The sequence below is a fragment of the Acinonyx jubatus genome, chromosome B1 (assembly GCF_027475565.1).
Source record: "Acinonyx jubatus isolate Ajub_Pintada_27869175 chromosome B1, VMU_Ajub_asm_v1.0, whole genome shotgun sequence".
Lineage (NCBI taxonomy): Eukaryota > Metazoa > Chordata > Mammalia > Carnivora > Felidae > Acinonyx > Acinonyx jubatus.
This window is the reverse complement of record NC_069382.1, coordinates 123,921,046-123,948,587: the sequence shown is the minus strand read 5'-3', so window position 1 is coordinate 123,948,587 and position 27,542 is coordinate 123,921,046. Positions and strand designations below refer to the sequence as shown.

The window sequence follows — 27,542 nt, the reverse complement described above, 5'->3', positions numbered from 1 at the left end:
CGTATGCAGAAGCTCTCGGAGAACTTGGCTCAAGTCATTCAGTCTAGATAGTGGCCAGAAAGAAAGTTGGATGGGCTAGTGGGGGTCTGGTCAGAAAAGGGCTTTGAAAGTAAGACTGGGGATTGATGCCGAAAGGAAGCCCTTAAAAGATTTGTAAACTTGAAAGTGACCATCAGATTTGCAATCATTAAAAGATCATTAATAGTGTTAATGGGTTTAAAAGCTCATTATGACCTCAGTGTAGAGATTAAGATTGGAGTCCTGGTGACTAAAGAGGTTGTTGAGATAATCCAGGGTAGAGATGCTGATAATGAATATTACCCTGGGCAGTGGGAATGGGAATGGAGAGAATTCCAAGGGCAAGAGAATGCAGTTTAACACTTTAACCTGATGGGAGGCAAGTTCTAACCATTGCTCTTCAGGGAGCTTTATTCCCTTTAGAGCATTTATCCTGTATTAAAACACTGGTAGGAAGGTGCCTGTGTGGCTCAATCAGTTAAGCATCCGACTCTTGATTTCGACTCAGGTCATCGTCTGACAGCTTGTGTGGGGCTCCATGCTGACGGCACAGAGACTGCTTAGAATTCTGTCTGTCTGTCTCTGCCCTACCCTCCCTCCCTCCCTCCCTCTCTCTCTCTCTCTCTCAAAAATAAATAAATAAATATTTGAAAAAACTTTGAAACACTGGTAGGGATTGTATTTGGCTTAGAGAAACTATACTTGGCTTTGAGTAAGTCAGATTATGGCACAGAAAATTGATTGAATATGTCTCTAGTTTTTGGGTTTTTTTTTTTAATGTGTCTAGTTACAAAATATAAATCTGGGTTGTATCTTGTACTTGAGAAATAAGTTAAACATAACTAGTCTATTTTTGCAGCATTTCCTTAGGCAAGTACATTGATTTCCCCATCATTTTCTAAATGTTGACTCTCTTTCAATTCTTTATAGTTGCAATCATGAGGTTGGTAGCTTTGGCATTGCACTGCTTGCCTTTCTGGAAGGACTTGTGCTATGTGTGTTGTCATGGAAATAAACATTATGAGATGGAAAAGGTTTTCTTACAAGACAAAAGAAGAAGAATCCTATAGAGCCCTACCAGTCAAAAATTAAGTACTCATGTTGTTATTTGTATGTACTTCAGAAAGCTTTAAGTCCATAGATATGCTTAAATTTTTTTCCCACTTATTACAGGGTTTTTTCTTCTTTTCCACTTCCAAAACATATAACTTTTTTTTTTTAAAAAAATGTTTATTTTTGAGAAAGAGAGAGTGAGAATGAGCTGGGGAGGGGCAGAGAGAGGGAAGGATAGAGGGTCTGAAGCAAGCTCTGCACTTACAGCAGCGAGCCAGATGCGGGACTCGAACTCACGAACCGTGAAATCATGACCTGAGCCGAAGTCAGACGCTCAACTGACTGAGCCACCCAGGCGCCCCAAAATATGTAGCTTTTAAGAGCGTTTGTGATGGTACTTCAATGTATTAACACTATTGTAAGTATTTAATAAATAACATAATTTCTTATTCAGAAAATCATTTAGCTATACAATATTGGCTAATACTATAATCACTGTTTTCTGTAGGAAACTGTGGCCTTATTTCATAAAGCCAATGAAAATAAAAAGCTTTGTTGTGTTTTCTTTTACAGTAGTTAGTATCGTCTAGATGTGCTGAAATTTTTCCTTTTGCTGTTTTCATTAGTGCTTGAAGCTTGCTGGAATACCATCTCAGTGCTGTCTTTTTGTATGTACACACAACTCCCTGTTTATTCTTATGTTCCCTGATGTTGGCAAGAAATTACTGGATTTCTTTTTTTACTTTTATTGTTAAATGTGTCCATGGAGGCAGACATTCTATAGAACTGAGGAAAGGAAAGGCATTTAGTTGATGGTGACATACTCCATACACTAGTAGTATTCTATCATTTAATATTAGACATTTGGAATCTCTGATTCTCCTTATTGAACAAATGTTATCAGATTATATGTATCTAAGCCTTTTACTAGTGGATTGCTTTTTTTCTTTTTGAAACAGTTTTAATATATGTGGCAAAAAGCAAGGGCTTTTAACTTACGATGAAATTTATCAAAATTGGTGATTTCTTTTTGAAAACATGAATTATGTTTTGAAGAAGCATAGTGCAAGTAAGCTGTAAATAGAAAAGTTAGGATCATTTGAAGGTCTTTTAGGGACACAGTCAATTTCTTTTGGTCAAATGCAAAAGGGAAAAAGACACAAACGTACTTTTCAAAATGAATATTTAGTTAATTTTAGCTTCTGTTACATCCTTTCATGGGAATACTCACCATCTCCATTCGGGCAATTGGAACTCAGGAATATAATAGTCATGAAGGGAGCAAAAAAAACCTTGCTTAACAGAAAAATTGTGCATATCATTGATTAGTAGCAATAATTATTTTCTATAATACTTTCAGTTAAGTATCTTTTCACTCAGAGTGTGCAATAAGATAATGTCATTAAAATTTTAAATGGGCATCATTTTACCAATGAGGTAAGAGAGTCTGAAAGAAGTCAAAGGAATTGTTCAGAGTCCCATAGTGATTTGGACCTAGTTATTTTGACTAAATAGTGTATTTTCTTGTTATCACAAGATAGTATCAATGACTATATTTAAGGAAGACTAATTCTCTATGGGATAGTGCAGAAAGGAGTATTGTTTGCATTGGGAGGATAAACCAGGTGATTAGCAACTTCTAAGGACTGTTTCAAGTAGCATTTTCTTTGTTTCTAAACTTCATTTTCAAAATTTATCTAAGATTCTAGTTAAATGACCCTTTATCATACCCTCCCTCTGTTGTGTGCTACATTTTAGCAATAAAGAAAAGCTTATTTATTCATTATGGACAGAGCTTTGGAGAGAGCTGATGTATTCTTTTTTTTTTTTTTCAAGGAAGACTCAGATATATTTATGAGATCTGATTAGATCACAGATTGAATGATGTGCATCTCAGTTATAAGTGGATATAAATTCTATCTTTTATTTGAAGTCTAAAGAAGATAGGGGTGAGAAAGGAAATTACTGTTTCTACAACCATCCCAAATTTCATTGTAGGCTTTACGTTACAGTAATAAATCGAGATAACTAGATTTGCTTAGCTAAGATGGATAGATTTATTGGTTCCATTTTAAAATTTTTATATGAATAAGTAAACTGCTACCAGTTGCATATGTTTCATCTCTTCTAATAATGTTTTACTGCCATCTGCTCCCCTGCATTTCGACATCATTAAGCTAAACAGTCCACTTGCCATAAAGGCCTGACTGGAGCTGTCCATTGTCAAAGCTGCTGTGTGAAGCATGTAAAATATGCTTTGTCTTTTTATATAACGTGTAGATTTTGGTTTAGAATCGCGATTCTCAGGAAAAAATAAAAGTAACAACCATTAACTGCCTTTTTCCCCCCATAAACTGGAATTTATTTCTGTGTTGGAAGCTTTCCTGTGCTGACGCAAGAGCACAGTTGTGAAAGCTCTTCTTTCTACCCATTTTTCCTTCATCCTGAGATTAAAATATTAAATCTTTTCTAAGGGAAGACACCTGGACTTATTCATATATGATTTTCATTAAGAATTATTCCTCGGTTAAGCGTAGGACTTCGGCTCGGGTCATGATCTCACAGTTTGTGGGTTCGAGCCCCGCGTCGGGCTCTGTGCTAACAGCTCGGAGCCTGGAGCCTTCTTTGGATTCTGTGTCTCCCTCGTTCTCTGCCCCTCCCCCACTCATGCTGTCTGTCTGTCTCTCTCTCTTTCAAAAATAAATAAACATTAAAAAAAATTTTTAAGAAGAATTATTATTCCTCATTAATTGATGCATGCAGTTTAAACCAGAGGTTGGCAAACTATGACCTTGGTCACCTCTGGCCTACCACCTGTTTTTATAATAAAGTTTTATTGGAGCACTGCCAGGCTCATTTGTTTACATTTGTTACATGATGTCTGTGGCTCCTTCCCTGCTGCAATGGCATAATTGAGTAGCTGCCAAATAAACCTTACATCCCACAAAACCTAAAATATTTACTCTCTGGCCAGTTACAGAAAAAAATTGCCAAACCTAGGGTTAAACCATAGGAATAAGAAAAATTATGCTTGATGATTCTGTACAATAGATGCAAACTTTTCTCAGAGTCGTGAGCACCCTTGACAACTCTAATCCGAAGGCACTCTGTTGCCTGTTTGTGAACATCACCTGAGAGAAGATAAAACTCTTTGGGGCAAGCATCTTATTCTTGGGTGTATCTTCCATACCCAAAGAGTTCCTAGATCTAAAACATTGTGTGTGGTCTCTTAGTAGTTTTTGAATGAGTTGATACCTTATTTTTTAAAACAGGTTAAGATCTGGGGCGCCTGGGTGGCTCAGTCGGTTGGGCGTCCGACTTCAGCTCAGGTCACGATCTCGCGATCTCGCGGTCCATGAGTTCGAGCCCCGCGTTGGGCTCTGGGCTGATGGCTCAGAGCCTGGAGCCTGCTTCCGATTCTGTGTCTCCCTCTCTCTGCTCCTCCCCCGTTCATGCTCTGTCTCTCTGTCTCAAAAATAAATAAATGTTAAAAAAAAAAAATTAAAAAAAACAGGTAAGATCTTATGTCAGAGTGTAATTGATATTTGTGAAGCATTTCTTACACATTCAAGAAAATTAAGTAAACATTTTACTTACACCATCACATTCAAGCCTGTCACATTTTGAGGTAGTTGCTGTTTTACAGGTGAGGAAACTTAACACATTTCTGTGTTTATGGAGCTAGAAATTAGCAGAACAAGGAGCCCGAGTATATCTTAACATTATGCCAGATGTATGGCTTCCTCCAGCATAAAATAGCTTTTAAAAGCTTTTAAAAGATGTGAAATTCAAACATAACTTTGGATAATGATAATACAGTTTCACTTATTTCAGAGATTTAATGGCTTTAATTGAGAGAGCTGTCTTAGAGAATTAGTAGTAGTAAAAGAAATGTAAGAAGTATCCCAAGTTTTCAATTTTCCAGTAACTTGTATTCATCATGAGAGACATTGTTGATATTTGACATGAGGAATGCTCGTTAACTTTTAGTCCCCTTTCTGCTTCAGGTTTTGTTTTTGTTGTTGTTGTTGTTGTTGTTTGTTTTTTTGTGGGGTTTTTTGCCTACATTAGAAGAATTCTATTTATATGAGCAACTCAAACCTGAGCTACCTTTCTCCTTTATTTCTGACTGAGACTAGGCTACTTTCTCACTTGTATAAATAGGTGACAGTTGGTGGGAAAATGGTAAAAGCCAAGCCTGTTTGGGTTTCATGTTACTTTGGAAATAAGATATGTCAAAACTCTGGGTATAATATAAGTAATTTTTAAATATATGTCCTTTATAGTTTTCTCATTCAAATATAAGCAAAATTTTAAAAATTTAATATTTGAAATAAATTCTTAGCTTAGATTCTGTATGAGTTCACCTCATGCAGAGGTGATCCTCTTGAGTATTTCTGAGGTTGTGAATGATACCTCAGATTTGTTTTTTGTTTTTGTTTTTGTCTTTAATAATTTATCTGAGTTTTTCTTTTCTGTTTCTTTTTATTCTCCTCCCCCTCCCTCCCACTCCCCTGCCTCTTTTTTACTGTGAAACACATTGACCACCCACAGTTAGAGCAGATTTAGCTTCCCATTGTAAAATTAAAAATTTTAACAGTGATACTGAAATTATTTAGAAAATTCTCTGTATGACCGATAAATGAAATGTTGATTTTTAATTGAATGGTGGCAAACCAGATATTTTAAGATCTCATATCTTTATCTGTGAGGTACACACTGGGTTTCTTTTACTTGTCACTCTGAACAAATGGAAGTTTTCTGTGTAAGGTCAGCTAGTTGGGAGAAAAAGGCAAGTTGAATATATCCCAAATTTTAATGATGTGTGATGCAACAAATTAAGAAAGAAGAGAACTGAACCTAATCCAGTCCCCACACTCACTTTAATTAAGACACTCTAGATCCAGTTTAATCTGGGTTCTTAGAGTTGAAAGGCCTGTTGCTAATGGAAGAAACTAACCTCCTGAAGTTGCGGAAATATTTGATACTTGGCCTTGGGCGCACCTGTTCCAATTCTTTATGGCAGCATAAAGAATACATACCAGCATTCTCCACTGCTTAGAGAAACGATAATAGTTTAATCTGTCAACTTTGCTTTTAATCATTGAATAAAAAAACCCTTGATTCCGTTTAATAAAATTTGCACAGGCCTCTCTAAAATGTACTTTGCTCTGATCCTAGATCTTGGCTTAATTTTAAACCTTTTCTATTTCTACTGGATATGATTTCATGCCTGGGTAATGAAGAGTAGTAGTAGACTGTTGCTTATACTTCCAACATAAGGAGCTTGACAGATGAAATGCACGGATTCTCTGCTTCTCTTGGCCGCCATCTGTTTGAGATGGATGGGGGAGGGGCAGAGAAGAAAGCACTTGCTGTGCACGGTCATATGCAAGCGTGTTGCCATCATTGCTACCCGATTTAGTATGTGTAAAATTTCTACCATACCTTTGTGAACAAATTCTCGGAGATGTTGAATTACAATACTTTATCTCCCCAGGAGTGTCAGAATGTCACTTTGATGTGGCCCAGTTATTTATATGAGTACAGCATTAGCCTCAGTGTTTATAACTGGAATACCCTTTGCATTCGAGCCAGTTGTTTTTCACACCATAAAACCTCACATATGACTTCTGTGTCTTTGGGGCTGTAAACATTTGTCTTTTTTCTTTGGGGAGGGAACATTAGTATTCTTGATAGCAGCCTTATTTCAAACTCAATAACAATGAAATATTACAAGATTTAAAAAATATTTTTTTCTGGTTATTCCTAGATTTATTGCCATGACATTCTCTGCTGCTTTATCTTAATTCAAATGTAGTAGGTGAAATATTCACACCAATTTAGAGTTCGTACAACAAAAAATGAATTTAACATTCAGTTGCTTCAAGCCTGTTTCTCTTTAGCAAATGTACTAGATCTATAATTTTATTTTTCCTTTCTGAAGCAGTTAAATAAATCTTCTTCAATGTTTCTCAGAACATGAAGAATCTAGCCTTTTATTTCAAGATTTTCTAGGTTTTATTTCAAGAACTTTGCGGCCACTAATTACAATGGCTGAAAAGCATGGGCAGCTAGGTTTAGGGAAAATAAGTTAGATCTCTGTTGGAAACTCATTTTTTATAGAATACATGAATAGCTTAAAAGTGGTAATCTAAGCTGTTAGGCATACTGGGGCAAATAAAAAACAATGCTTTCGTACATTATTCCTAAATTTATTCTGGCAGGCTCATTAAGGAAATTAAAGTAGCAGAAGTTAATCATCTCAGTTATCACTATCCCCTCCTTCTAAAGTGCTCCAGAAATGAGAACGTCCAGGTTTAGACCACATTTGAGGAGATCTGCCTTCATATTTTTCATAGGTCAAGGCAGTAACTGGCAAAGAATTTGACACTGTAGGCACATAATAAATATTTGATGAATGAATCTATAGGGTACATAGGTTTTGGAGTCAGACAAAAATGGTTTTAGATCCCAAATGGTCCACTTTCCTCATTTGGCTTGTGTGATGCAGTCTCCTGGTTTTTCGCCTACCTTCCGCTGTGTTCCCAGAGTACATATGTTATTTGCCTTACCCTTAGGAGCTCTTCTGTTTTCACGCTCACTTTCCCTGAACAATCTCATTAACTCCCACAGCCTCAAATATCATCAATATGCTAATGACTCTTGAATCAATTCTTCTAGCTCAGATCTTTTTCCTGAGTTCATATATTCAATAGACTGTCAGTACTGAGATGAAACACAGGCACCTCCAGCTAAAAAAAAAAAAAAAAAGAAAGAAAGAAAAAAGAAAAAGCTATGAGCTCCTTGAGGCCTAGGATTATTCATGTTTTGTCCCCTCCTGTGTACCCATGCATAACACAGTGCCTGCCACGTTCTCAGTATACACTTGACTAAATGAAGATCTATAATTACATTCATTATCTTTCCATCATTCTAGCACTTATCCCACTATAACAATTGACTGTTTACTGGTCTGTAACCTTCTTTAAACTTCATGAGGGCAGAAATTATGTCTGTCTCACTCATGTTGGTAAAGCCTAGCAAATTACTTGGTACGTAGTAGTTGTTAAAAAAACATTTCCCTCCTTTTATTGCCCTATATGTCCTTAGGTAAGCCACTTATCCTTTCTGACCTTTATATTCTTGGCCTGTTAAAAAGTAATACCAAGGGGCGCCTGGGTGGCTCAGTCGGTTAAGTGTCCAATTTTGGCTCAGGTCATGATCTCAGGGTTCATGAGTTCGAGCCCCACATCAGGCTCTGTGCTGACAGCTCGGATCCTGGAGCCTGCTTTGGATTCTGTGTCTCCCTCTCTCTCTGTCTTCCCCTGCTTGCACTCTGTCTCTGTCTCTCAAAAATGAATAAACGTTAAAAAATGTTTTTTAATGTAATAATAATACCTCATAATGTAAAAATGAAATCATTCAGTTTAGTATGTGTAAAATCTTTAAGTTTTTACTATAGAAAGAAAAGTTCAGTACACACACACACACACACACATATATATATGTATATATATGTATATAACTAGAGATGTGGTTTCTTCTACATGTATATTGAAAGGGATGAGACAATGAAAGGGATTATAGATTAAAAGCAATTTAAAAGACAAACCAAATAAGCAGACCTTATTTGGATCCTGGTTAATACTGTGTTGGGGTGTGCGTTGTAGGCAAAATAATGCTCCCCACCTCCCACCCCCAAATGTCGAAAGATGACCATGTCCTTAATACCCAGAACCTATGAATCTGTTATATTGCGTATCATAGGTGAACTAGGGATGCAGAAGGGCTTACAGTCACTATCAGCTGACCTTCAAATAGGGCTACTATCCTGCATTATCCTGGGGAGCCCAGTGCAATCACAAGGGTCTTTAAAACTGGAAGAGGAAAGCAGAAGAGAGGGGGATAAACTAATGCAAGGCTTGTTGCTGGCTTTGAGGTGGCAGAAGAGGGCCATGAAGCCCTGGATTTGGGCAGCCTCTAGACGCTTGAAAAGGCAAAAAAATGAATTTTCTCTAGAACCTCCAGAAGGAAACATCCCTGACAACACTTTTTTTTTTTTAATGTTTATTTATTTTTGAGAGACAGAGACAGAGAGTGGATGTGTGGGGGCAGAGAGAGAAGGAGACACAGAATCTGAAGGAGGCTCCAGGTTCTGAGCTGTCAGCACAGAGCCTGACGCAGGGCTTAAACTCACAGACCGCAGGATCGTGACCTGAGCCGAAGTCAGGTGCTCAACCGACTGAGCCACCCAGGCGCCCCTGGAAACAGCCCTAACAACACTTTGATTTGCTCAGTAACATCCATGTGGGAAAACTATAAAGCAATATACTTGTGTTGTTTTTTAGCCAACAAGCTGTTATATATAATAAGCAAGAGACAACTAATACAGGGATTAACAGGAGAAATTAAAAATTGGTTATTTGATGATAAAATTTTTATTTTAGGTGTGATAATTGAATTATGGTTAGGTTTTTATTTTTTTTTTAATTTTTTTTTTAACGTTTATTTATTTTTGAGGCAGAGAGAGACAGAGCATGAACGGGGGAGGGCCACGGAGAGAGGGAGACACAGAATCCGAAACAGGCTCCAGGCTCTGAGCTCTCAGCACAGAGCCCGATGCGGGGCTCAAACCCTCAGACCGTGAGATCATGACCTGAGCCGAAGTCGGACGCTTAACCGACCAAGCCACCCAGGCGCCCCTAATTATGGTTAGGTTTTTAAAAAGAGTGTTCTTTTAGGGATGATATTGAAATATTATCAATGACGTGATAGATGTTGCATTTGCTTCAGAATGGTTCAGAAATGGCAGGGGAATGAATGGCATATAAATGAAATGTATCAGTTACAGACTGATAAATTGTTAACGTTTGGTTCTTTTTCTTTATTAAATTTTACTGTTTTTTAAAGTAATTGTTTCCTTAGCATCCTCTAAAGATGATTAATGCTATTTTTTTTCTAATTTCAGAAATCATTGTGAGCTCATGGGGTTAAACATATTTGAAGTATTGTAGTCCATGGTTATTATCTTTATTAAGGCTCAAACTGTCTCATCTACTTCTTTGAAGTCCCTTTGATACCACTCTGGTAGTCTTTGATAGCTTCCTTCCTTGCTAATATGAGAAGATATTCTAGACTTCCCTTGTTTATTTTCTGCCCCAATTCTGTAATTAGCAGTTTTTTTTTTTAAGGAGTCTGGTTCCTTTTAGCGGGAAGATGATAATTTTGGTTACTGGAGTCATTGATTCTCTAAACAAAGATATATTAAGCAATATGCCAGGGACTGTTCTAGATGCTAGAGGTGTTTCAATGAATAAAATAGTGTCCCTGGCCTTAAGGTCTGAAGAGACAGAAAATAAGAAAACAATAAAAAGAATATAAAATATGTTAAATGGGGATAAACACTATGGAGAAAGATAAACCAGTTAGTGAGTATAGGGAATGCTGGATTGTGGGTAGCAGGTTGCCCCTTCATATAGGATAGTGAGAGAGAGCCACATTGATAAAATGGCCTTTGAGTAGAAAACCGGCAGGAAGTGAGGAGCAAGTCATGCAAACAGCTGGAAAATATTTCCAGAAGGAGAGAAGAGAAAGTACAAAGGCCCTGAATCAGAGAAGAATGCTGGCCATTTAGAGAAACCATAAGGAAGCCAGCGTGCCTTGTACGTAATGGGCAAAGGGAGAGTGGCAATTCAGAGAGGGAGCAGGAATCTGATTCTGTATGACCATTGATTAGAAGGGAGCTCAAATTGGAGAGTTTTGAGCAAAGGAGTAGCATGGTCTGGCTTAGTTTTTTTCTGGCCTCTGTATTGTTATCAAGAGTCGAAGCTACGTCTCCATAACCAGTGACTACAGTTAAGCCAAGCAAGAGATGTTGGTGGCTTGGACCAAGGATATACTATGGAGGTGGTAAGAAATCATCAGGTTATGTTTTTCTCATACTTTGATGAGCAGTTCATCTCCTAACACCAAACTTGCTCTTCTAATGAATGATATTTTCAGCAATTCAAATCACAACATCTAGTAAGAGTAACCTACCTTAGAAGACATTAAATACCTCTGTTGTTTATTTTTTGAGATTTTTTGAGTTTTATTTATTTTTTTTTTGAGATATCATCCCCCTAGCCCCCACTGACTTATGTTAAGTTTCCAAGTAAGGTTTGACATAATACAGTATTTTTTCACCTATCGCATGTCAGTAATAAGAATATTTTACTATTAGTTGAATAATTTGACTTGAACCAAAAGAGTCAACTGATGAGTTTCATTCCTATTTGAGTACAGTCTGGCCAGGTGTTTAATGTATACATTATAATCTTCACTACTATTTTTTAAAAATGGATTGGTGTAGGGACCCCTGGGTGGCTCAGCTCAGTTGAGCGTCGGACTTCGGCTCAGGTCATGATCTCGCAGTCCATGGGTTAGAGCTCCACATAGGGCTCGATGTTGTCAGTGCAGAGCCTGCTTCAGATCCTGTGTCCCCTTCTTGTCTCTGTACCTCCCCCACTTGTGCCCTCTGTCTCAAACGTAAAAAAATAAAACATTAAAAAATGTATTGGTTTAGAGTTAACAGCCTTTTTTGAGCAGGAGTAGAAAGCAAAAATATCAAATACCCTACTTTTTTATACAGTTAGGTAACATCTGATTTCAGAGAATTCATACATTGTACTACCATGGGTTCTTTTGCTCTTAATCTCTGCTTTTTCTCCAAAAGCTATTTATATAAACAGGTGTCTTTTAGTGAGGTCAGCTACTTTTGAAGCACACAGTAAATAATTATAGTATAGTACAATACTATATACTATAGTATACTATAATATAGTATTTTATATTATATATTTATATAATTATTTTAATATTACATATAACCAACATTATGTATATTCTATTATAATTATATAAGATTGCTTAAAACTTACGTTAACTAATTTGCTAAATAATACAAACCTGAATCACCTGCTTGGGAAATAATGTGATTAAGGTCTTTCTAGAGTGGAGAATTAAAAAAAAAAATTTTAACATTTAATTTTGAGAGAGAAAGAGCACGATTGGGGGAGGGGCAGAGAGAGAGGGAGACACAGAATCCAAAGCAGGCTCCAGGCTCTGAGCTGTCAGCACAGAGCCAGACACGGGGCTCAAACTCACAAACCGTGAGATCATGACCTGAAACCGAAGTCAGACACTTAACTGACTGAGCCACCCAGGCGCCCCTCGAGTGGAGAATTTTTACTTTATGTTTTCAAATGGTATATCACATGGGGCACCTGGGTGGCTCAGTCGGTTGAGCATCCGACTTCAGCTCAGGTCACGATCTCACAGTCTGTGAGTTCGAGCCCCGCGTTGGTCTCTGTGCTCACAGCTCAGAGCCTGGAGCCTGCTTCAGATTCTGTGTCTCCCTCTCTCTCTGCCCCTCCCCTGCTCATGCTCTGTCTCTCTCTCTCTGTCAAAAATAAATAAACATTTAAAAAAAAATTCAAATGGTATATCACAAAGATTTCCCTAACAACAGGAGGTAAGTGTCCTACCTAAATTAATGAATATTGTGTGGTTCCATTTTTTAAAATTCTTTATCTGCAGTTTATAGTCTGCAGTCCAAAAGAGATGACTTTAAATTTCATGTTTAGTAAGTCAGGGATCTGTTTGCTTTTTAAAAATGTATTGCCTCTTAGAATACTTCAATATATGACAAATATGACAAATATTTGAAACACTAGCAATTCAGCAAATAAGTATGAAGGTATGTTGTTCTAAACCTTCAGATGACTCATCAATAATCATTCTAAAGTTAATAAGATACACTGTTCGTTTGGAGAGTAGCTAGTGGCTTTAAATTTCTACATGAGTTTTGTGGTGCTGAAATGTACTTTATATAAAAGAATAAAAATTAATTTTCCAACATGTCCCCAATAGGGTAGAGATTAGCCACAAAGAAGCCAAATTTTATGGAAGTTGCTCAAGATTAAAGTTAAAAAGGAAAACTTGAGTCAAGAACTAACTTCTTTCTAATGTTCTCAGGATGACACTTTATTGACTCATTCATTATTCAGTTTAAGTCACATTTTTTGTGACTTAGATTCATAGATTATGAAATGGGGCTAATCTAATGGTCCTATTTAATAGCTCTATTAAAACTTAAAAGAAATAGTTGTTTTTATTACAAATCAGTAGATTGTCATCTTTAAACTACTATCTCTAAAGAGATGTATATTTTTTTCTACATAAACATGATTTTCACGACAGGTTCAATAAATGTGAAGTGTTTTTGTCTCTGTACCACCCATGGAAGATCGTTTTTCCCTGCATAGTAGTGCAGTTCTCTGCAGAATTATTAAGGAAACAAGGCTCATTTCATGGTGCCTTCCCTGTTGGAAGACCTCACCTTCTTACACCTCCCTCTCCCCATTAAGCCAAGTGAGCAGAGGCCAGGGGCTTGGCACTTGATGGCACGAAAGTTGCCCATTACTGTGCTAAAGTAGTGAGAAATTCAGTCTGAAGAAGTGAAACATCACTTTATTCATACGGGAAATAACTATGCCTTGGAAGTGTTCGCGGCTTGGTAATTAACAGGGCTTGTGTAGCTTTGTGTGCGGGCCAGTGTGCTAGCAACACAGCAACAAAACGGAGGTGTGAGAATTTCTGTCTTATCCAAAGTGGTTAAAATGGGGCAGTAACAGAAAACAAGGCTTTTCTTCCCAAGCAAGGAAGAAGTGAGCTTAGGGCTTATTACATGTGTTGAAGACACAGTCACATGTTTCATGTTTAAGAATGGCTTCTCATGTTAAATAAGCTAGTTTCCCATGTACCTTCTCCTTGAGGCATGGGCCAGGTGGATTATGTCCCATTTTACAATGACTGATGGACGGAGAATTACTACACTCTTTTATTGCTAAAAATGTCCCAGTGACTCAGTACTGTAGGGCTTATGCATAGATAATGTGATAAAATAAAGGCATATGGTAGATGAAAGGGTTTCACTCTCTTTGAGGTCTGATTTTCAGATTTTTCAATTGGTAACTTTCCCACTGTTTGAAATCCTGACCCTGATCCGCATTTTAAAAATATCCGTCTCAATATTGCTCTTTAAAAAGGCAAAATGAAAGTGATTTGGAACCTTCCCTTTTTTCTTTTGCATGATTAAATGTTAATTTTTTTTTTTTTTTTTTTGCCTTCTCTTTGTGAGGCTGTTTTCTGATAGCGGGTAGACAGAATTACATAGTTTGTCCTCTTTGTTTAAAAGTTTATCACTATAGGGGGGGCCCCCTGGGTGGCTCAGTCGGTTGAGCCTTGACTTTGTCTCAGGTCATGATCTCGCAGTTCGTGGGTTTGAGCCCATGTGGAGCTCTGTGCTGACAGCTCGGAGCCTGGAGCCTGCTTCAGATTCTGTGTCTCCGTGTCTTTTTGTCCCTCCCCTGCTCGCACTCTGTCTCACTCTCTCTGTCTCTCTCCCAAAAATAAATAAACATTAAAAAAAAGTTTATCATTGCCTTAGGAAGGTTGTAAGGATATAAGATGTTGATAAACAAATTATGCAGGCAGGGGTCTTGTGAATGTTAAGAGGAGCAAGAAGGGTGCCTGGGTGGCTCAGTTGGTTAAGTGTCTGACTCTTGATTTTGGCTCAGGTCATGGTCTTATGGTTGTAGGTTCAAGCTCTGCATCAGGTTCTGCGTTCAGGATGGAGCCTGCTTGGGATTCTTTCTCGCTGTCTCTCTCTCTGCCCCTCTTCTGCTCATACTCTCTCTGTCTCTCTCTCAAAAAAAAAAAAAAAAAAAAAAACAAGGACACTGCTAGCTGGGATCTTCAGGGCAGATGGGGTGGTGGCAGGGAGCTCAGGGAATGGAACTTCCATGAGCCTTGTAGAAGGAGAAAAGTATGAGTGGTACTGGAGAAAGGGACATTTCATTGGCTAATGGTCATAGAGGCAGGGCCTAACCTGACATGTTCAAGGGACAGTGAGTAAACTATAGCATAGTGGTTAAGAACACAGACTCTGGAGCCAAACCGCCTAGGTTCAGGATTGCCTTTTATTTGCTGTGTGGCCTTGGACCAGTCTCTTACCATTCTTTGCCTCAGAATAAAAAAAAGTGGTGCTAATCTTGCCTGAATCACAGAGCTGTTATAAGGATTTGACAAGAGTGCCTTCAAATAGTGATGGCACAAGTTAAATATTAAGTAACTATAATAGAGTAGGGTGATGGCAGGGATGTGAGTGAGCATAAAAGACAAGGTCATAAAGAAGACCGGAGGGAGCTCCTTGAGGGACTGGGCTGTCAAGACTGAATAAGCAAGAAACCATGATGAGAGTAGTGTATTTGGGAAAATAATCCAGCAGAAAAGGTTGGAAAGAAATTGGCAGCAGAGAGAATGGTTAGGAGACTTGCAGTTGTCCAGACTTTAGAGATTCAAGACCAGGACTCAAATGACAGATCATGGGTTGGATTAAAAAGAAGGGACAGACCTTGGAAACATTTACAGCAGAACAGTTGTTAGGGTCTGCGGACTATCAGGCACATAGGAGACGGAGCGCCGTGCCTCACTAAGTGGCAGAATTCAGACATACAGGAAGGAGTTCTGAGGTAATGTGTGCAAAAAGATGAAATCCATTTTTCATATCTTGAATTTAAAGACAAGAACAGGAATTGGCATTGAAAATGCTTATCTGTTGCTCTAAGAGAAATCAGGTCTGGATACAGAAATGGAAGACGCACAGAGGAGCATGTTGTACTGTGCAAGTAAATGCGGTAACAAGGAAGAAGAATGTACACAGTAATATTCTTTCCCATTTCTATACGAGGAAGCGTGAATCTAAGGGAGTGAAAACATTTTCCTAGCCCAGTTGAGTCACTTGAAACAAGGGCAATGGTAAAGCTCACTGGTCTGTAAAATGCCATTTCACGGCTCAAGTGCCAGGCAGAGAGCCCTGTAGATGTGCTATGTGTTTATAAAAGCTGGGTTTCTGAATCTGTAATTGCCCATCATTGCAAACAGGCTTTATTCTGGTAAGGGAGAGTTATTCTTTCAATTAGCCCAATTAATCTTACCAATTAAAACCACAGCTGTAAAATGAATCCTGTCAATACACACACATGCAGTAAATTTATATTATTATTTGTTTATTATAAGTAAGAGTTAGTCCTTTTAAATGTTTTTTGAATATATGTCTTTTCCACTACTACATCGTAATTGCCTGTGGGTAAGGAGCAGCCCTCCTGTTGGTTTCAGGTTGTCACAGTTTTTACATTCGTTTATGTTTTTTAAATGTTTATTTATTTTGAGAGAGAGAGCATGTGTGCACGAGTCAGGGAGGGACAGAGAGAGGGAGACAGAGGATCCAAAGCAGGCTCTGCGTTAACAGCAGAAAGCCCAATGTGGGGCTTAAACTCATGAACCGTGAGATCATGACCTGAGCCAAAGTTGGATGCTCAACTGACCGAGCCACCCAGGCACCCCATTCAGTTATGTATTGATTCCAGTTCATTCATCGATTCATTTGTTCATTCATTCCAGACACCGTATTAGCTCCTAGGCTGAGAAATAAGGCATAGTTCCTGCCCTCAGGGAGCTTGCTTTTTAGTTGGGGAGGAAGAGGCACAGATATATGAAGTAGAAACAGTAATAAAGTTATTCACGGAAAATTATGGGAATGTGAAAGAGAAACATTTAATTTGGATTATGTGGCATGGGCAGTGGGGAGAGGTACTTCAGGGAAGATTTTTAGAGCAGTTGACTTCTGGGTTGAATCTTAAATGCTATGTAGTGGTTACTAGGTAAATAGAGAGAAGGGGAGAGAAAGGACAGTGAAGACAGCCTGTGCATAGATGGACTTACAAGAAAACTTGAGGCATTGGGCGTTGCTGCAGCATGAAGACTGAGGCAGAGGTTGGTGAGCAGTGAGACTGTGGGGCAGGCAGAGAGCACTTGGAGGGCCCTGAATGCAGTGCTTAGAAGCATGGACTACATTCAGTGGTCAGAGAAGAAGGAGATTCTTGAAGTGGTGTATCAGAGTTGTGACCTGATAAGATTTCTTTCGGTCCTTGGTGGCAGTTGGGAGGATGCATTTAAGGATAAGACATTTTGGCGACCAGCAAGGTGGGAGAGATTTAGGACCTAAACCAGGACAGTATTGTCGGAATGGGTGATGACGGGCAAAATCAAGAAGTACTTGTGATGTAAAATCAGCAGGACCCATTATTACCACAGATGAAAGAGAGGAAGGTCCTAGAATGGTTCTTAATATGACTGGATGACCGATTTTACAGTCTACTTAGAGAATCCAGGAAGAGAGGTAATACATTGAGTTCATTTTTATTTTTATTATCTTGTAACACATTGAGATATTTAACGTGCCTCTGATGTACTTGGAGTTAAATCTATCTGATGATTAGCAGAGATGTCTAGATGAGTAGAAGTATCTTGCTGTCAATGCTCAGCTTAACTGCATCTCCTCTTGGAAGCAGAGGCAACTCTGCTTTTCTTATAACACATTATATATATTTATTTTTATATTTATATTTGTATGTATTTATATATATAGGTATAATGCACGCGCGCACACACACACACACACACACACACACACACACACACATTTCTTAGAATCCCTTGTAATGAAAAGTAACTCCAGACTTAATAAAGCTAAATATACCAATTTTCTAGGTTATTCATTCCTGTCAAAACTAAGAAAAAAAAAAAAAAAACCAAACATTTAATGTGGCCTTTCAGACAGTAATAAAATTTTAAGACTCTTTCACTGTGTTGTAATCCTTGATTTTCTTTTCTGTTTATTTCTGTAGTCACAGTCCAGTGTTTGATACATAGTGTCTCCATAAATGTGAGTGAGTGAATAAGCAAATGAATAGGTTTTTTTTATATAATTCTGCGTTTGCTTTAATATTTAATACAGTATTACAGATGTGATTGAAGCCCCTTTGCAATCTTACTCACTTCCTTTGTGTCTTTCCCAAAGCTAACCCGTTATCTTGAAATGTGTGTGTCTTCCTGCCTGAAAATAATTATTATTTTAAAAGTTTTTATCAAGTATAGTTGACATACAATGTTATATTAGTTGTATAACATAGTGGTGTATAACATAGTGGTTTTTGACCATTCTATACATTATACCATGCTTACCATAGTAAATGTAGTTACCGTCTGTTACCATACAAATGTTATTACAGTACTTTTAACTATATTCCCTATGCTGTATTTCTCATCCCCGTGACTTATTTATTTTATAACTGGAATTTTATATCTCTTAATCCCCTCCACCCATTTCTCCCATCCCCCCCAACCTCCTGCCTTATTTGACTTAGCATAATACACTTTAGGTCCATCTGTGTTGTTGCAAATGGCAAGATTTAATTCCTTTTTAATAATAATAGTAATAGTATATAATAGCTGAGTAATAGTAATAATAGCTGAGTAATAGTCCATTATATATCTTTACCACATCTTCCTTATCTGTTGATGGATACATTATGTTGCTTCCATATTTTGACTGTTGTATATAATGCAACAGAAAACGTAGGGTTGCATATATATTTTCGAATTACTGTTTTTGTTTTCTTTGGGTTAATACCCCATAGTGGAATTACTGGATCATATGGTATTTCTGTTTTTAAAATAGCTTTTTTAACATTTATTTATTTTCAAGAGACAGAGAAAGACAGAGTGCGAGTGGGGGAGGGGCAGAGAGAGAGGGAGATACAGAACCAGAGCAGACTCCAGGCTCTGAGCTGTCAGCGCAGAGCCCGACATGGGGCTTGAACCTACCAACAATGAGATCATGACCTGAGCTAAAGTTGGACGCTTAACTGACTGAGCCACCCAGGCACCCCTGGTATTTCTATTTTTAATTTTTTGAGGTTATGTTGGCCTCATAGAATGAGTTGGAAAATTTTCCTTCCATTTCTATTTTTTGGGACAGTTTGAGAAAAATAGGAATTAACTTCTCTTTAAAGGTTTGGTTGATTTTCCCTGGGAAACCATCTGGCCCTGGACTTGTTTCTTGGGAGATTTTTTACTGCGAATTCAATTTCTTTGCTGGTTATCAGTCTGTTCAAATGTCCTATTTCTTCCTATTTCAGTTTTGATAGTTTATGTTTCTAGGAATTTATCTATTTCTTCCAGGTTGCCCAGTTTGTTGGCATATAATTTTTCATAATATTCTCTTATAATTGTTTGCATTTCTGTGGTGTTGATTATGATCTCTCCTCTCTCATTCATGATTTTTATTATTTGGGTCCTTTCTCTTTTTTTTGATAAGCGTGGCTAGGGGGTTATCAGTTTTATGAATTCCTTCAAAGAACCAGCTCTGAGTTTTATTGATCTATTCTACTAGGTTTTTGTTTTGTTTTGTTTCTGTATCATTTATTTCTGCTCTAATCTTTATTATTTCCTTTCTTCTGCTGGCTTTAGGCTTCCTTTGCTGTTCTTTTTCTAGCTCCTTTAGGTGTAAGGTTATGTTGTGTATTTGAGATTTTTCTTGCTTCTTGAGGTAGGCCCGTGTTGCTATATATGAATAGATGATTTTACAAAGTAATATTATTATTTGAATATTAGAAAAACTTTATATTTGGCTTATTCTCATTCTGATTCTTCTGTGTCTTAATTCCTAGCACTTTCCAGTGGAAGAATCTCAAACAGTGCGGCCTCATCAGGAGCAGTAGCACCAGCCAACTCAGCCAGGGGACAGCCCCAGTCACATGACCAAGGCACTTTAGTGCAAAGAGCTGAGCACATTCCTGCAGGGAAACGAACTCCAATGTGTGCCCACTGTAACCAGGTCATCAGGTGGGTTATTCGTTTTTGGAATTTTCTTGAAAGTACTTAATACCAATGTTAATTTCTTTTTTATTATTATTTTGAATGATTTCAGATTTTATTAGTGAAAATATTCTTGCTATATTTTTATGTAGTCACTGAAGTGATAAATAAAAATATATATATTTCTTAGAATCTCTTGTAATGAAAAGTAATTCTGGACTCTGTAAATAAAGCTAAAAATACCACTTTTCTCAGTTATTAATTCCTGTCAAAACTAAGAAAAAATAATGATTAATATGGCCTTTCAGAGAGTAATAAAATTTTAAGACTCAAAGGGACCCTGAAGATTATTTCTCTGAACTTCATTCTTTTACAGATTGTAAAAGTGAGGACTTTTCATTTAGATGAAAAATAACTAGTGACAAAAGTAAAGAACTTTGAGCCCTAGAGAAAAAAAGATTGGATTTTTGAATACCTAAGTACTGAAAGATATAATTACCTTTGGATCTATTCATAAATGCTTTCAATTTTAGATTAGGTCATAACCTGCTTCTTTAAAATACTTTCGTATCCAAATCTGTTTTATTGTCTCTTAAATTCCATAAGGGAAAAAAGGCCCAGAGATCTTATGTGAGTGCACTATATTGCCACTTAGTAAACCTCTGAGCATTTCTTAAGTGATTTCTAAAATGTTAGAAGGTGTAGATATGAATGTTGATGGCAGGGATCCCACCAGCAGGACCTTGTTGCTTCTGTGAGTCGCCTTGTTGGCAGTAATAAATAATAGGTTGAAATGACTCTTCAAGCTCACTCCTCATTTTTAATTTATCCTGTTTTGAAATAGTTGAAACAGTGGCTTGTCTAAAGCTGAATAACGTTAAGGCTTGCTTGCATTTTCCCCTACTCTATTATATAATTATTGCTATTTAAGAACCAAATATAAATATTCTTTTCATTGACCCACTATTAAATAATAAATATGTCAAGGACACAGTACACAGTACATGATTAAAAATAAAGTCGATTTTGGGGCGCCTGGGTGGCTCAGTCGGTTGGGCGTCCGTCCGACTTAGGCTCCGGTCATGATCTCACAGTCCGTGAGTTTGAGCCCCGCATCGGGCTCTGTGCTGACAGCTCGGAGCCTGGAGCCTGCTTCGGATTCTGTGTCTCCCTCTCTCTCTCTGACCCTCCCTGACTCATGCTCTGTCTCTCTCTGTCTCAAAAATAAATAAATTTTTTAAAAAATATTAAAAAAAAATAAAGTAGGTTTTTCATCTTAAATGTTCATTGTACGTTTCAAAAATAATAAAACAGAAAGCAAAAATAAAAGTTCATACGTAATTCTACCTTCCAAGATAACCACTACTAGTATTTGAACTCTCATTTTTAAAACACACATCTGTAAGGACACTTGTGATTTTACAGAAATAGAATTATAATACAATATTTTGTAAGCTGTTTTTTTTTTTTTCCACTTAAATGTGTTTTCCATCTTGAGTTCCTGCTTAATAAGAATGAGCCAGTAGCAGTGGGAGTAGTTATAATAGTTATGGGGAAAAGGAGGAAAAAAATCAAAGTCTAGACAATAACCAACACACAGAAAGCATTTGTGGATATTTTACCCGAACAGATCATGCGTGACTCTAGACCCACTTGTTCAAGCCATAATATCAATTTGGGTAGAGTCAGTTTCCCAAAAGTAGTACTATAGGGACTGCCTTAAAGAAATATCTAAATTAATAGACTCTAGCATGGTACTGCTTTGTTCCAATAAATAAAACTATATTTTTAATTACCAACTGTATTTAGTTGTTACATTTTTAGGATTAATATTAATCAAATAAAAAACAAGGTCTGACTTGTAACATTTGTTTTTAGAAGTTATGGTACTTTGGTTACCTAGAGTGGTGGTTAGGGATACTATATTCTGAATAAAAATACCCTTTATGGAGATTGGAGTCACTGCTATTTGTATGCTGTTGTAAGCAAGTAATTACTAGATGGGTTAACAAACTGTCAAACCCTATCAGTTGTTGATTCATATTGTCTGATTATCAAATTCTGTGACATCCTATAATCATCAGTACCAACACGTGAAAAACTTACTGTGGAGAAAATATGAACATCTAAATAGGAATTACATTCCCACCCCTCCCTACCTATCTTGGTTTCAGTTTTAACGCTAGGCCAGGATGTAATTTTAATACACAGTCTTTCTGCCATGTGAAATAAATATGTATTATATTAATAAGATGAATGGCCATTACTTATTGCTCCCTCATCTGTTAAATTTGTATTGCTCTGGATTATCCCAGCACTTTGTTATCAGTTAAGCATTAAAGCTTCATTTACTAGGGAAGTTAATAGGAACAGGGATTAATTCATGTCAAGATCACATGACGGTAATTAACATAAGCATATTTGCTTGGTGTTCAAATGCTAAAGTAGCTTGAATAGACTGTGGTCAGTTCAGAGACCTAGTCAAAGCATAATTCTTATTCTTGGCCTCAGTGTCAGTATCACTTACCAAAGCAAGGACACGTTAGATCAAGTGACATTCTCTTGGACACGTGTTTTAAAAACAAGCTGCGGTTGCAGGCTTGAGACTTCAGTAGGGAATATTGTAACCTGCAAACTCTGGGAAGTTTAGGATTATTTTATAATTTATATCTCTTATTTTCCACAGAGTAATTTACATTATTTGTTTATAATTTGTATTGTTTTATTATGTATTTTCTTTTTTTTTTTTAACGTTTATTTATTTTTGAGACAGAGAGAGACAGAGCATGGATGGGGGAGAGTCAGAGAGAGGGAGACACAGAATCTGAAACAGGCTCCAGGCTCTGAGCTGTCAGCACAGAGCCCGACGTGGGGCTTGAACTCATGGACCGCGAGATCAATACCTGAGCCGAAGTCGGCCGCTTAACCAACTGAGCTACCCAGGCACCCCTATTATGTATTTTCTAATTCCCGCATTTTCAAAAAGTATTTAAATAAAAGCAAACTAAGGCAAATTTTGTTTTATTTTAATTTCTTTAGCAAAGTTGATGGCCTCAGAAAACTTAATTATTGAATGTTAGCATTGAGCCTGTTATCTCTTATAGAACATATTTATCCAAAATCTCCATAAAATATTTTATTTGGATGTAATTTAATGCCTGACATTTTTTTGGTTTGTTTGAACCTTGAAAAGAGTTATGAATGTTGCACCTAAATAGACATTACTTTGATTAGTTAGTGGCCTTTTATAGATGGATAAGAAATTCTTTTGATGCTTTGATTAAGTTTGTTATGGAACGTGGGCACCTGGGTGGCTGTCAGTTGAGCGTCCGACTTCAGCTCAGGTCATGATCTTGCGGTTTGTGAGTTTGAGCTCCACATCGAGCTCTGTGCTGACATCTCAGAGCCTGGAACCTGCTTCGGATTCTGTGTCTCCCTCTCTCTCTGCCCCTCCCCGCTTGTGCTCGCTCTCTCTCTCTCTCTCTCTCTCTCTCTGTCTCTCTCAAAAATAAATAAACATTAAATTAAAAAAGAGAAGTTTGCTATGGAACATTTCCAATCCATTTATGATAGAAGTACCATTTCTTTGATTCTTACACTTATGACTTGATTGACAGTTGAGTGCTGGTATAATAGGGAAGCAGAAAATCAGGTTAACCACATTTTATTTTTCCTAATAGGATAGGTTTATGAAAAGTCTAGCTTATTTCTTTACTGATCTACCCAGTGGCATTAAAATCTGTTCACTGCTTGTATTACATACAGGGAGTTAACTAAACCATTCACTTTAAGCTTAGTATCTTTGTGAAAGAATACAGGATTTATAGGGCTTGAATTTCTTCCTAGCTGTGGAATGCTTAAAAGAAATAGCCACAGTGCTATTGTTCTGTGTTTGCCTGCGGCACAGCACCAGAACAATCACATTCTGGCAACCCATTGTTTATTCCAGTGAGAGAGAGGACTTTAACATTTGTTTCTTGCTCAGTGATTTTCAAACTTTCCTCATGCTGAGCCATCTCAGCTACCCCAGGGAGAGGTTTTTGCTTGTTTCACCAAGCATTTCAGTTTCTCAGCATTCCCTTATTAATAGATTTTATTTATTCTTCCTTTCTGTTAAAACTTCACTTGAAAATAAAAAAGTTTGGTGTAATATGTTAGCTCTTGAGTTTAAGGGAACAACCAAAGACATTAGGCCAAGATTTATGAGCAAGACATATAGACCAAGATTTCAGATTTATTGTAGTGGAAAGTTTGAAAAAACACAAATGTTCAGCATCTAATATTATGGTGCCATTAAGATCCCCTTTTTGGATAATAATAATAATTGTTTAATGTGTTCTTGGCATATGTCAAATGTTGTGCTAAGAATTTTACCTGAATTCTCCTTCTTTATAAACTTGCGAGACAATTAGTAAAATTGCCTCAGTTCATAGATGAGAAAACCTAGACACAGAGAAGATACATACTTGCCTGAAGTCACACAGATAGTAAGTAAATGGTAGAATCTGAATTTGAGCCCAGATCTAACTTTAAATTTTATTCATGTTTTAACTACTACTTAGGAATATGTTTAGGTGCACCTGGGTGGCTCAGTTGGTTAGGTATCCAGTTCTTGATTTTGGCTCAGGTCATGATCTCATGGTTGTGGGATCGAAGCCCTGCATGGGGCTTCGTGTTGTGTGGAGCCTGCTTATGATTCTCTCTCTCCCTGTCTCCTTGTCCCTGTCCTGCTCGTGCATGCACATGTGTTCTCTCAAAATAAATACATAAACATTAAAAAAATGCGTTAAAGAAAGGAAAATGTTTATAGTATCATATTAAGATTAAAACATAAATCTATTTTTGATTTTAAGTATGATGCTAATTTTGTGTAAAGAAAATATACATCAAGATATATCAAGATATATATACATAGTCATCTTTGTTACTGTATGTAATCAGGAGAAAAACATCTTAAGCAGACCTGCAATAACTTGAGTGCTTTTCTTCATAATGTGTGAGTATATAAGTGAGAAAGAAGGGAGTAAATAATAGATTGAATAATTAGAAGTTCCTACCTCCCCACCAAAATGACTTTGTACTATATACATGCATTCTTAGACTCCTATAGATGACCCAGGGTTCACTTTTCTGGTTTCTCATCTAATGTAGAAATGTAGTCATTCTATAAGCAACACTCATTAAATATTTTGTGTGCTACCCCATTTAGGCACCAGTGATACAGAAATCAAAGACATATTCCCTTCCCTTAAGGAAGTGACTATTACATACTGAATTGTGCCCCCTAAATTCATATGTTGAAGCCCTAACCTCCAGTACCTCAGAATGTGACTATATTTGAAGATAGGGTCTTTAAAGAGGTAAAATGAGGTCATTAGGGTGGGCCCTAATCCATTATGATTGGGGTTCTTGTAAGAAGATTTGGACATACATGGAAGGAAGACCATGTGAAGACACATGGAGAAGATGGCCATCCATAAGCCAAAGAGAGAGGCCTTAGAAGAGAGTAACCCAGCCAACATCTTGATTGTGTATCTAACATTAGTTAGATCTGGACTCAAATTTAGGTTTTACCATTTATTATCTATGTGACTTCCAACCTCCCAAATTGTGAAAAAATAAATTCCTGCTGTTTAAGTCACCCAATCTGTGGTACTGTGTTAAGGCAGCCCTAGCAAAATAATCCAGTTATACTTTAGTAAAAAATACAAACCAGCAAATCAACAACCATATCAGTTGTTGGTAAGTTTAATAGAGATACATCCAGAATCCTACTTGTGCAAAAGAAGTGAGAATTCTCTAGTTTCAACAAACCAATTTCTTTTATTTGAAAGGAATGGCAAACAGTAAGGCTCAATAGCCTACTTATAAAATCAGTAGTTTTATACAACAAATATCCACTGAAAACTTTCAAAGTGTTGGCTGTTGTTAGAGTGGTAATCATATTACAATGTATAAACATGCCAAACCAAAACACTGTACATCATAAACTTACACATTGTATGCAATTATATCTTAATTTTAAAAAATAAATAAGTTAAAAAGAAAACGTGCGCTAGTTGCCATACTGGCACTATAGTATATAAAGGTTAAGAGACACTTCCTGTTTTGATACATTTTATCATCTGATAGAGAAGCCAAAACCCTGGCACAGATAACCATAATGTAATAATGTAAGCATTAGGAGAGGTACATCGTACCCTTATAGTAATACAAGAAATATATATGTACTGCCCTAATATCCATAGCAAGGAGTTCTGAATCATAGTACTTAGGAAAATCGTGAGATATCCAAAAGGTTCTAAATTGTCACAGTTGTAAAATTGAAAATTAATCTTGCCTCATGAAAATATATTAATAATGGAAATCCATGTTGGTGATTTCATTATCTGTATGATCCTTCTAATATTGAGGTCTGTCAATTCTCTGACATCTTCTACTTCAGTGATTCCTCTAGTTAACTTCAGCCACCAGTTTTCAGTCATATCCTCTACCATTAACTACATTTCCTCCATAATCTCATTTCTAAGCACCTCATTCAAGAACAGCAGCCTATATTTCCACTCTCCCCCCATTACCTCAATTCTAGCAATCCTTTGACCACTCCCTGCCTCCCAGCAACTTCTGATCCATTGTTTCAAATACCTTCTCACTGTTCCCTTGGGTCCCAATATCCTCACTGCCCTTCTTATCCAGTCTGAATTCTGTAGGCACTCATTAGTCAGTATCCCTTGCATACATCCTCAGTTCCTTTGCCCATCTCTCACTTCATCATATTCAATTAACTGAAACCACTAGGCTGGAAAAACCAAGCCTTGGTTTACTCTGTGCCCACACTTGAAGGTGGATGTGGCTGGAAGGAAACCCATTCTAACCATACTAACCAGTGACACTTTAAATTCATGGCTATTAATTTCAGGTGTGGGTTTTTTTTTTTTTTAATTTTATTTTAGAGAGAGAGCATGGGGGGGGGGGAGAGGGAGAGAGAGAAAGAGAGAGAGAGAGACAGAGAGAGAGAAAATCTCAAGCAGGCTCCATGCTCAGAGTAGAGCTCCATGAGGGGCTTGATCCTGCCACCCTGGGATCATGACCTGAGCCAAAATCAAGAGTCGGATGCTCAACTGACTCAGCCATCTAGGTGTCACTCAGATATGTTCTTAATAGTTACAAAAATCTGCTGTATTTCTCTAGTATGTTTACTTTTCCATCTCCCAGAAAGCCAGTTTTATGTTTTCTTTTTTCTCCTTAGACCTGTAATAACTTATTTCCCATTCTCACTGTCAGCTGATGAGCTTAATTCCTCTTTCCCTCTTTTATATAGGAAAGGCAACAGAGATGTAGGACTACCTAGGAAAAAAAAAAAAAACAAAATGGTGCTCGTATTCCTAACTGACCAGAAATTACACATTAAATGTAAATAGACTAAGCACTCTAATTAAAAGAATTATAGAATAGATAAAATCATGGTCTGGTTACATGCTGCCTATAGCAGACACGCTTTGCACTAAAAGATACCAAGAGATTGAAAATAAAAGTGTACAAGTGTACAAAAAGATACATCATGCAAACTTTATAACCAAAAGACGGCTGGAGTGACATTATATACTAATATTAAATAAAACAGCCATTAAGAAAAAAGGTGTTGAAAGAGAAAAGAAGGACATTTTATAATGATAAAAAATTAAATCCATCAAGAAGATACAACA

At 37.1% G+C, this 27,542-nt stretch overlaps 1 protein-coding gene and 1 long non-coding RNA gene across 16 annotated transcripts in view; both read left to right on the top strand.

Annotated features, from left to right (window-relative positions):
- The window catches only part of PDLIM5 (PDZ and LIM domain 5), a 221,504-nt gene that overhangs the window by 176,938 nt on the left and 17,024 nt on the right, over positions 1-27,542 (top strand). For all 15 annotated transcript variants that reach the window (XM_053217127.1, XM_027060960.2, XM_053217126.1 and 12 more), the window contains one exon: positions 19,689-19,863. In XM_053217127.1, coding sequence (XP_053073102.1) covers positions 19,689-19,863 — 175 coding nt within the window. The remainder of the gene's footprint in view (positions 1-19,688; positions 19,864-27,542) is intronic.
- On the top strand, positions 675-11,664 carry LOC128314508 (uncharacterized). The gene is made up of 2 exons (XR_008296237.1): positions 675-9,545; positions 9,791-11,664. It is a non-coding gene; the product is annotated as an uncharacterized LOC128314508 (long non-coding RNA).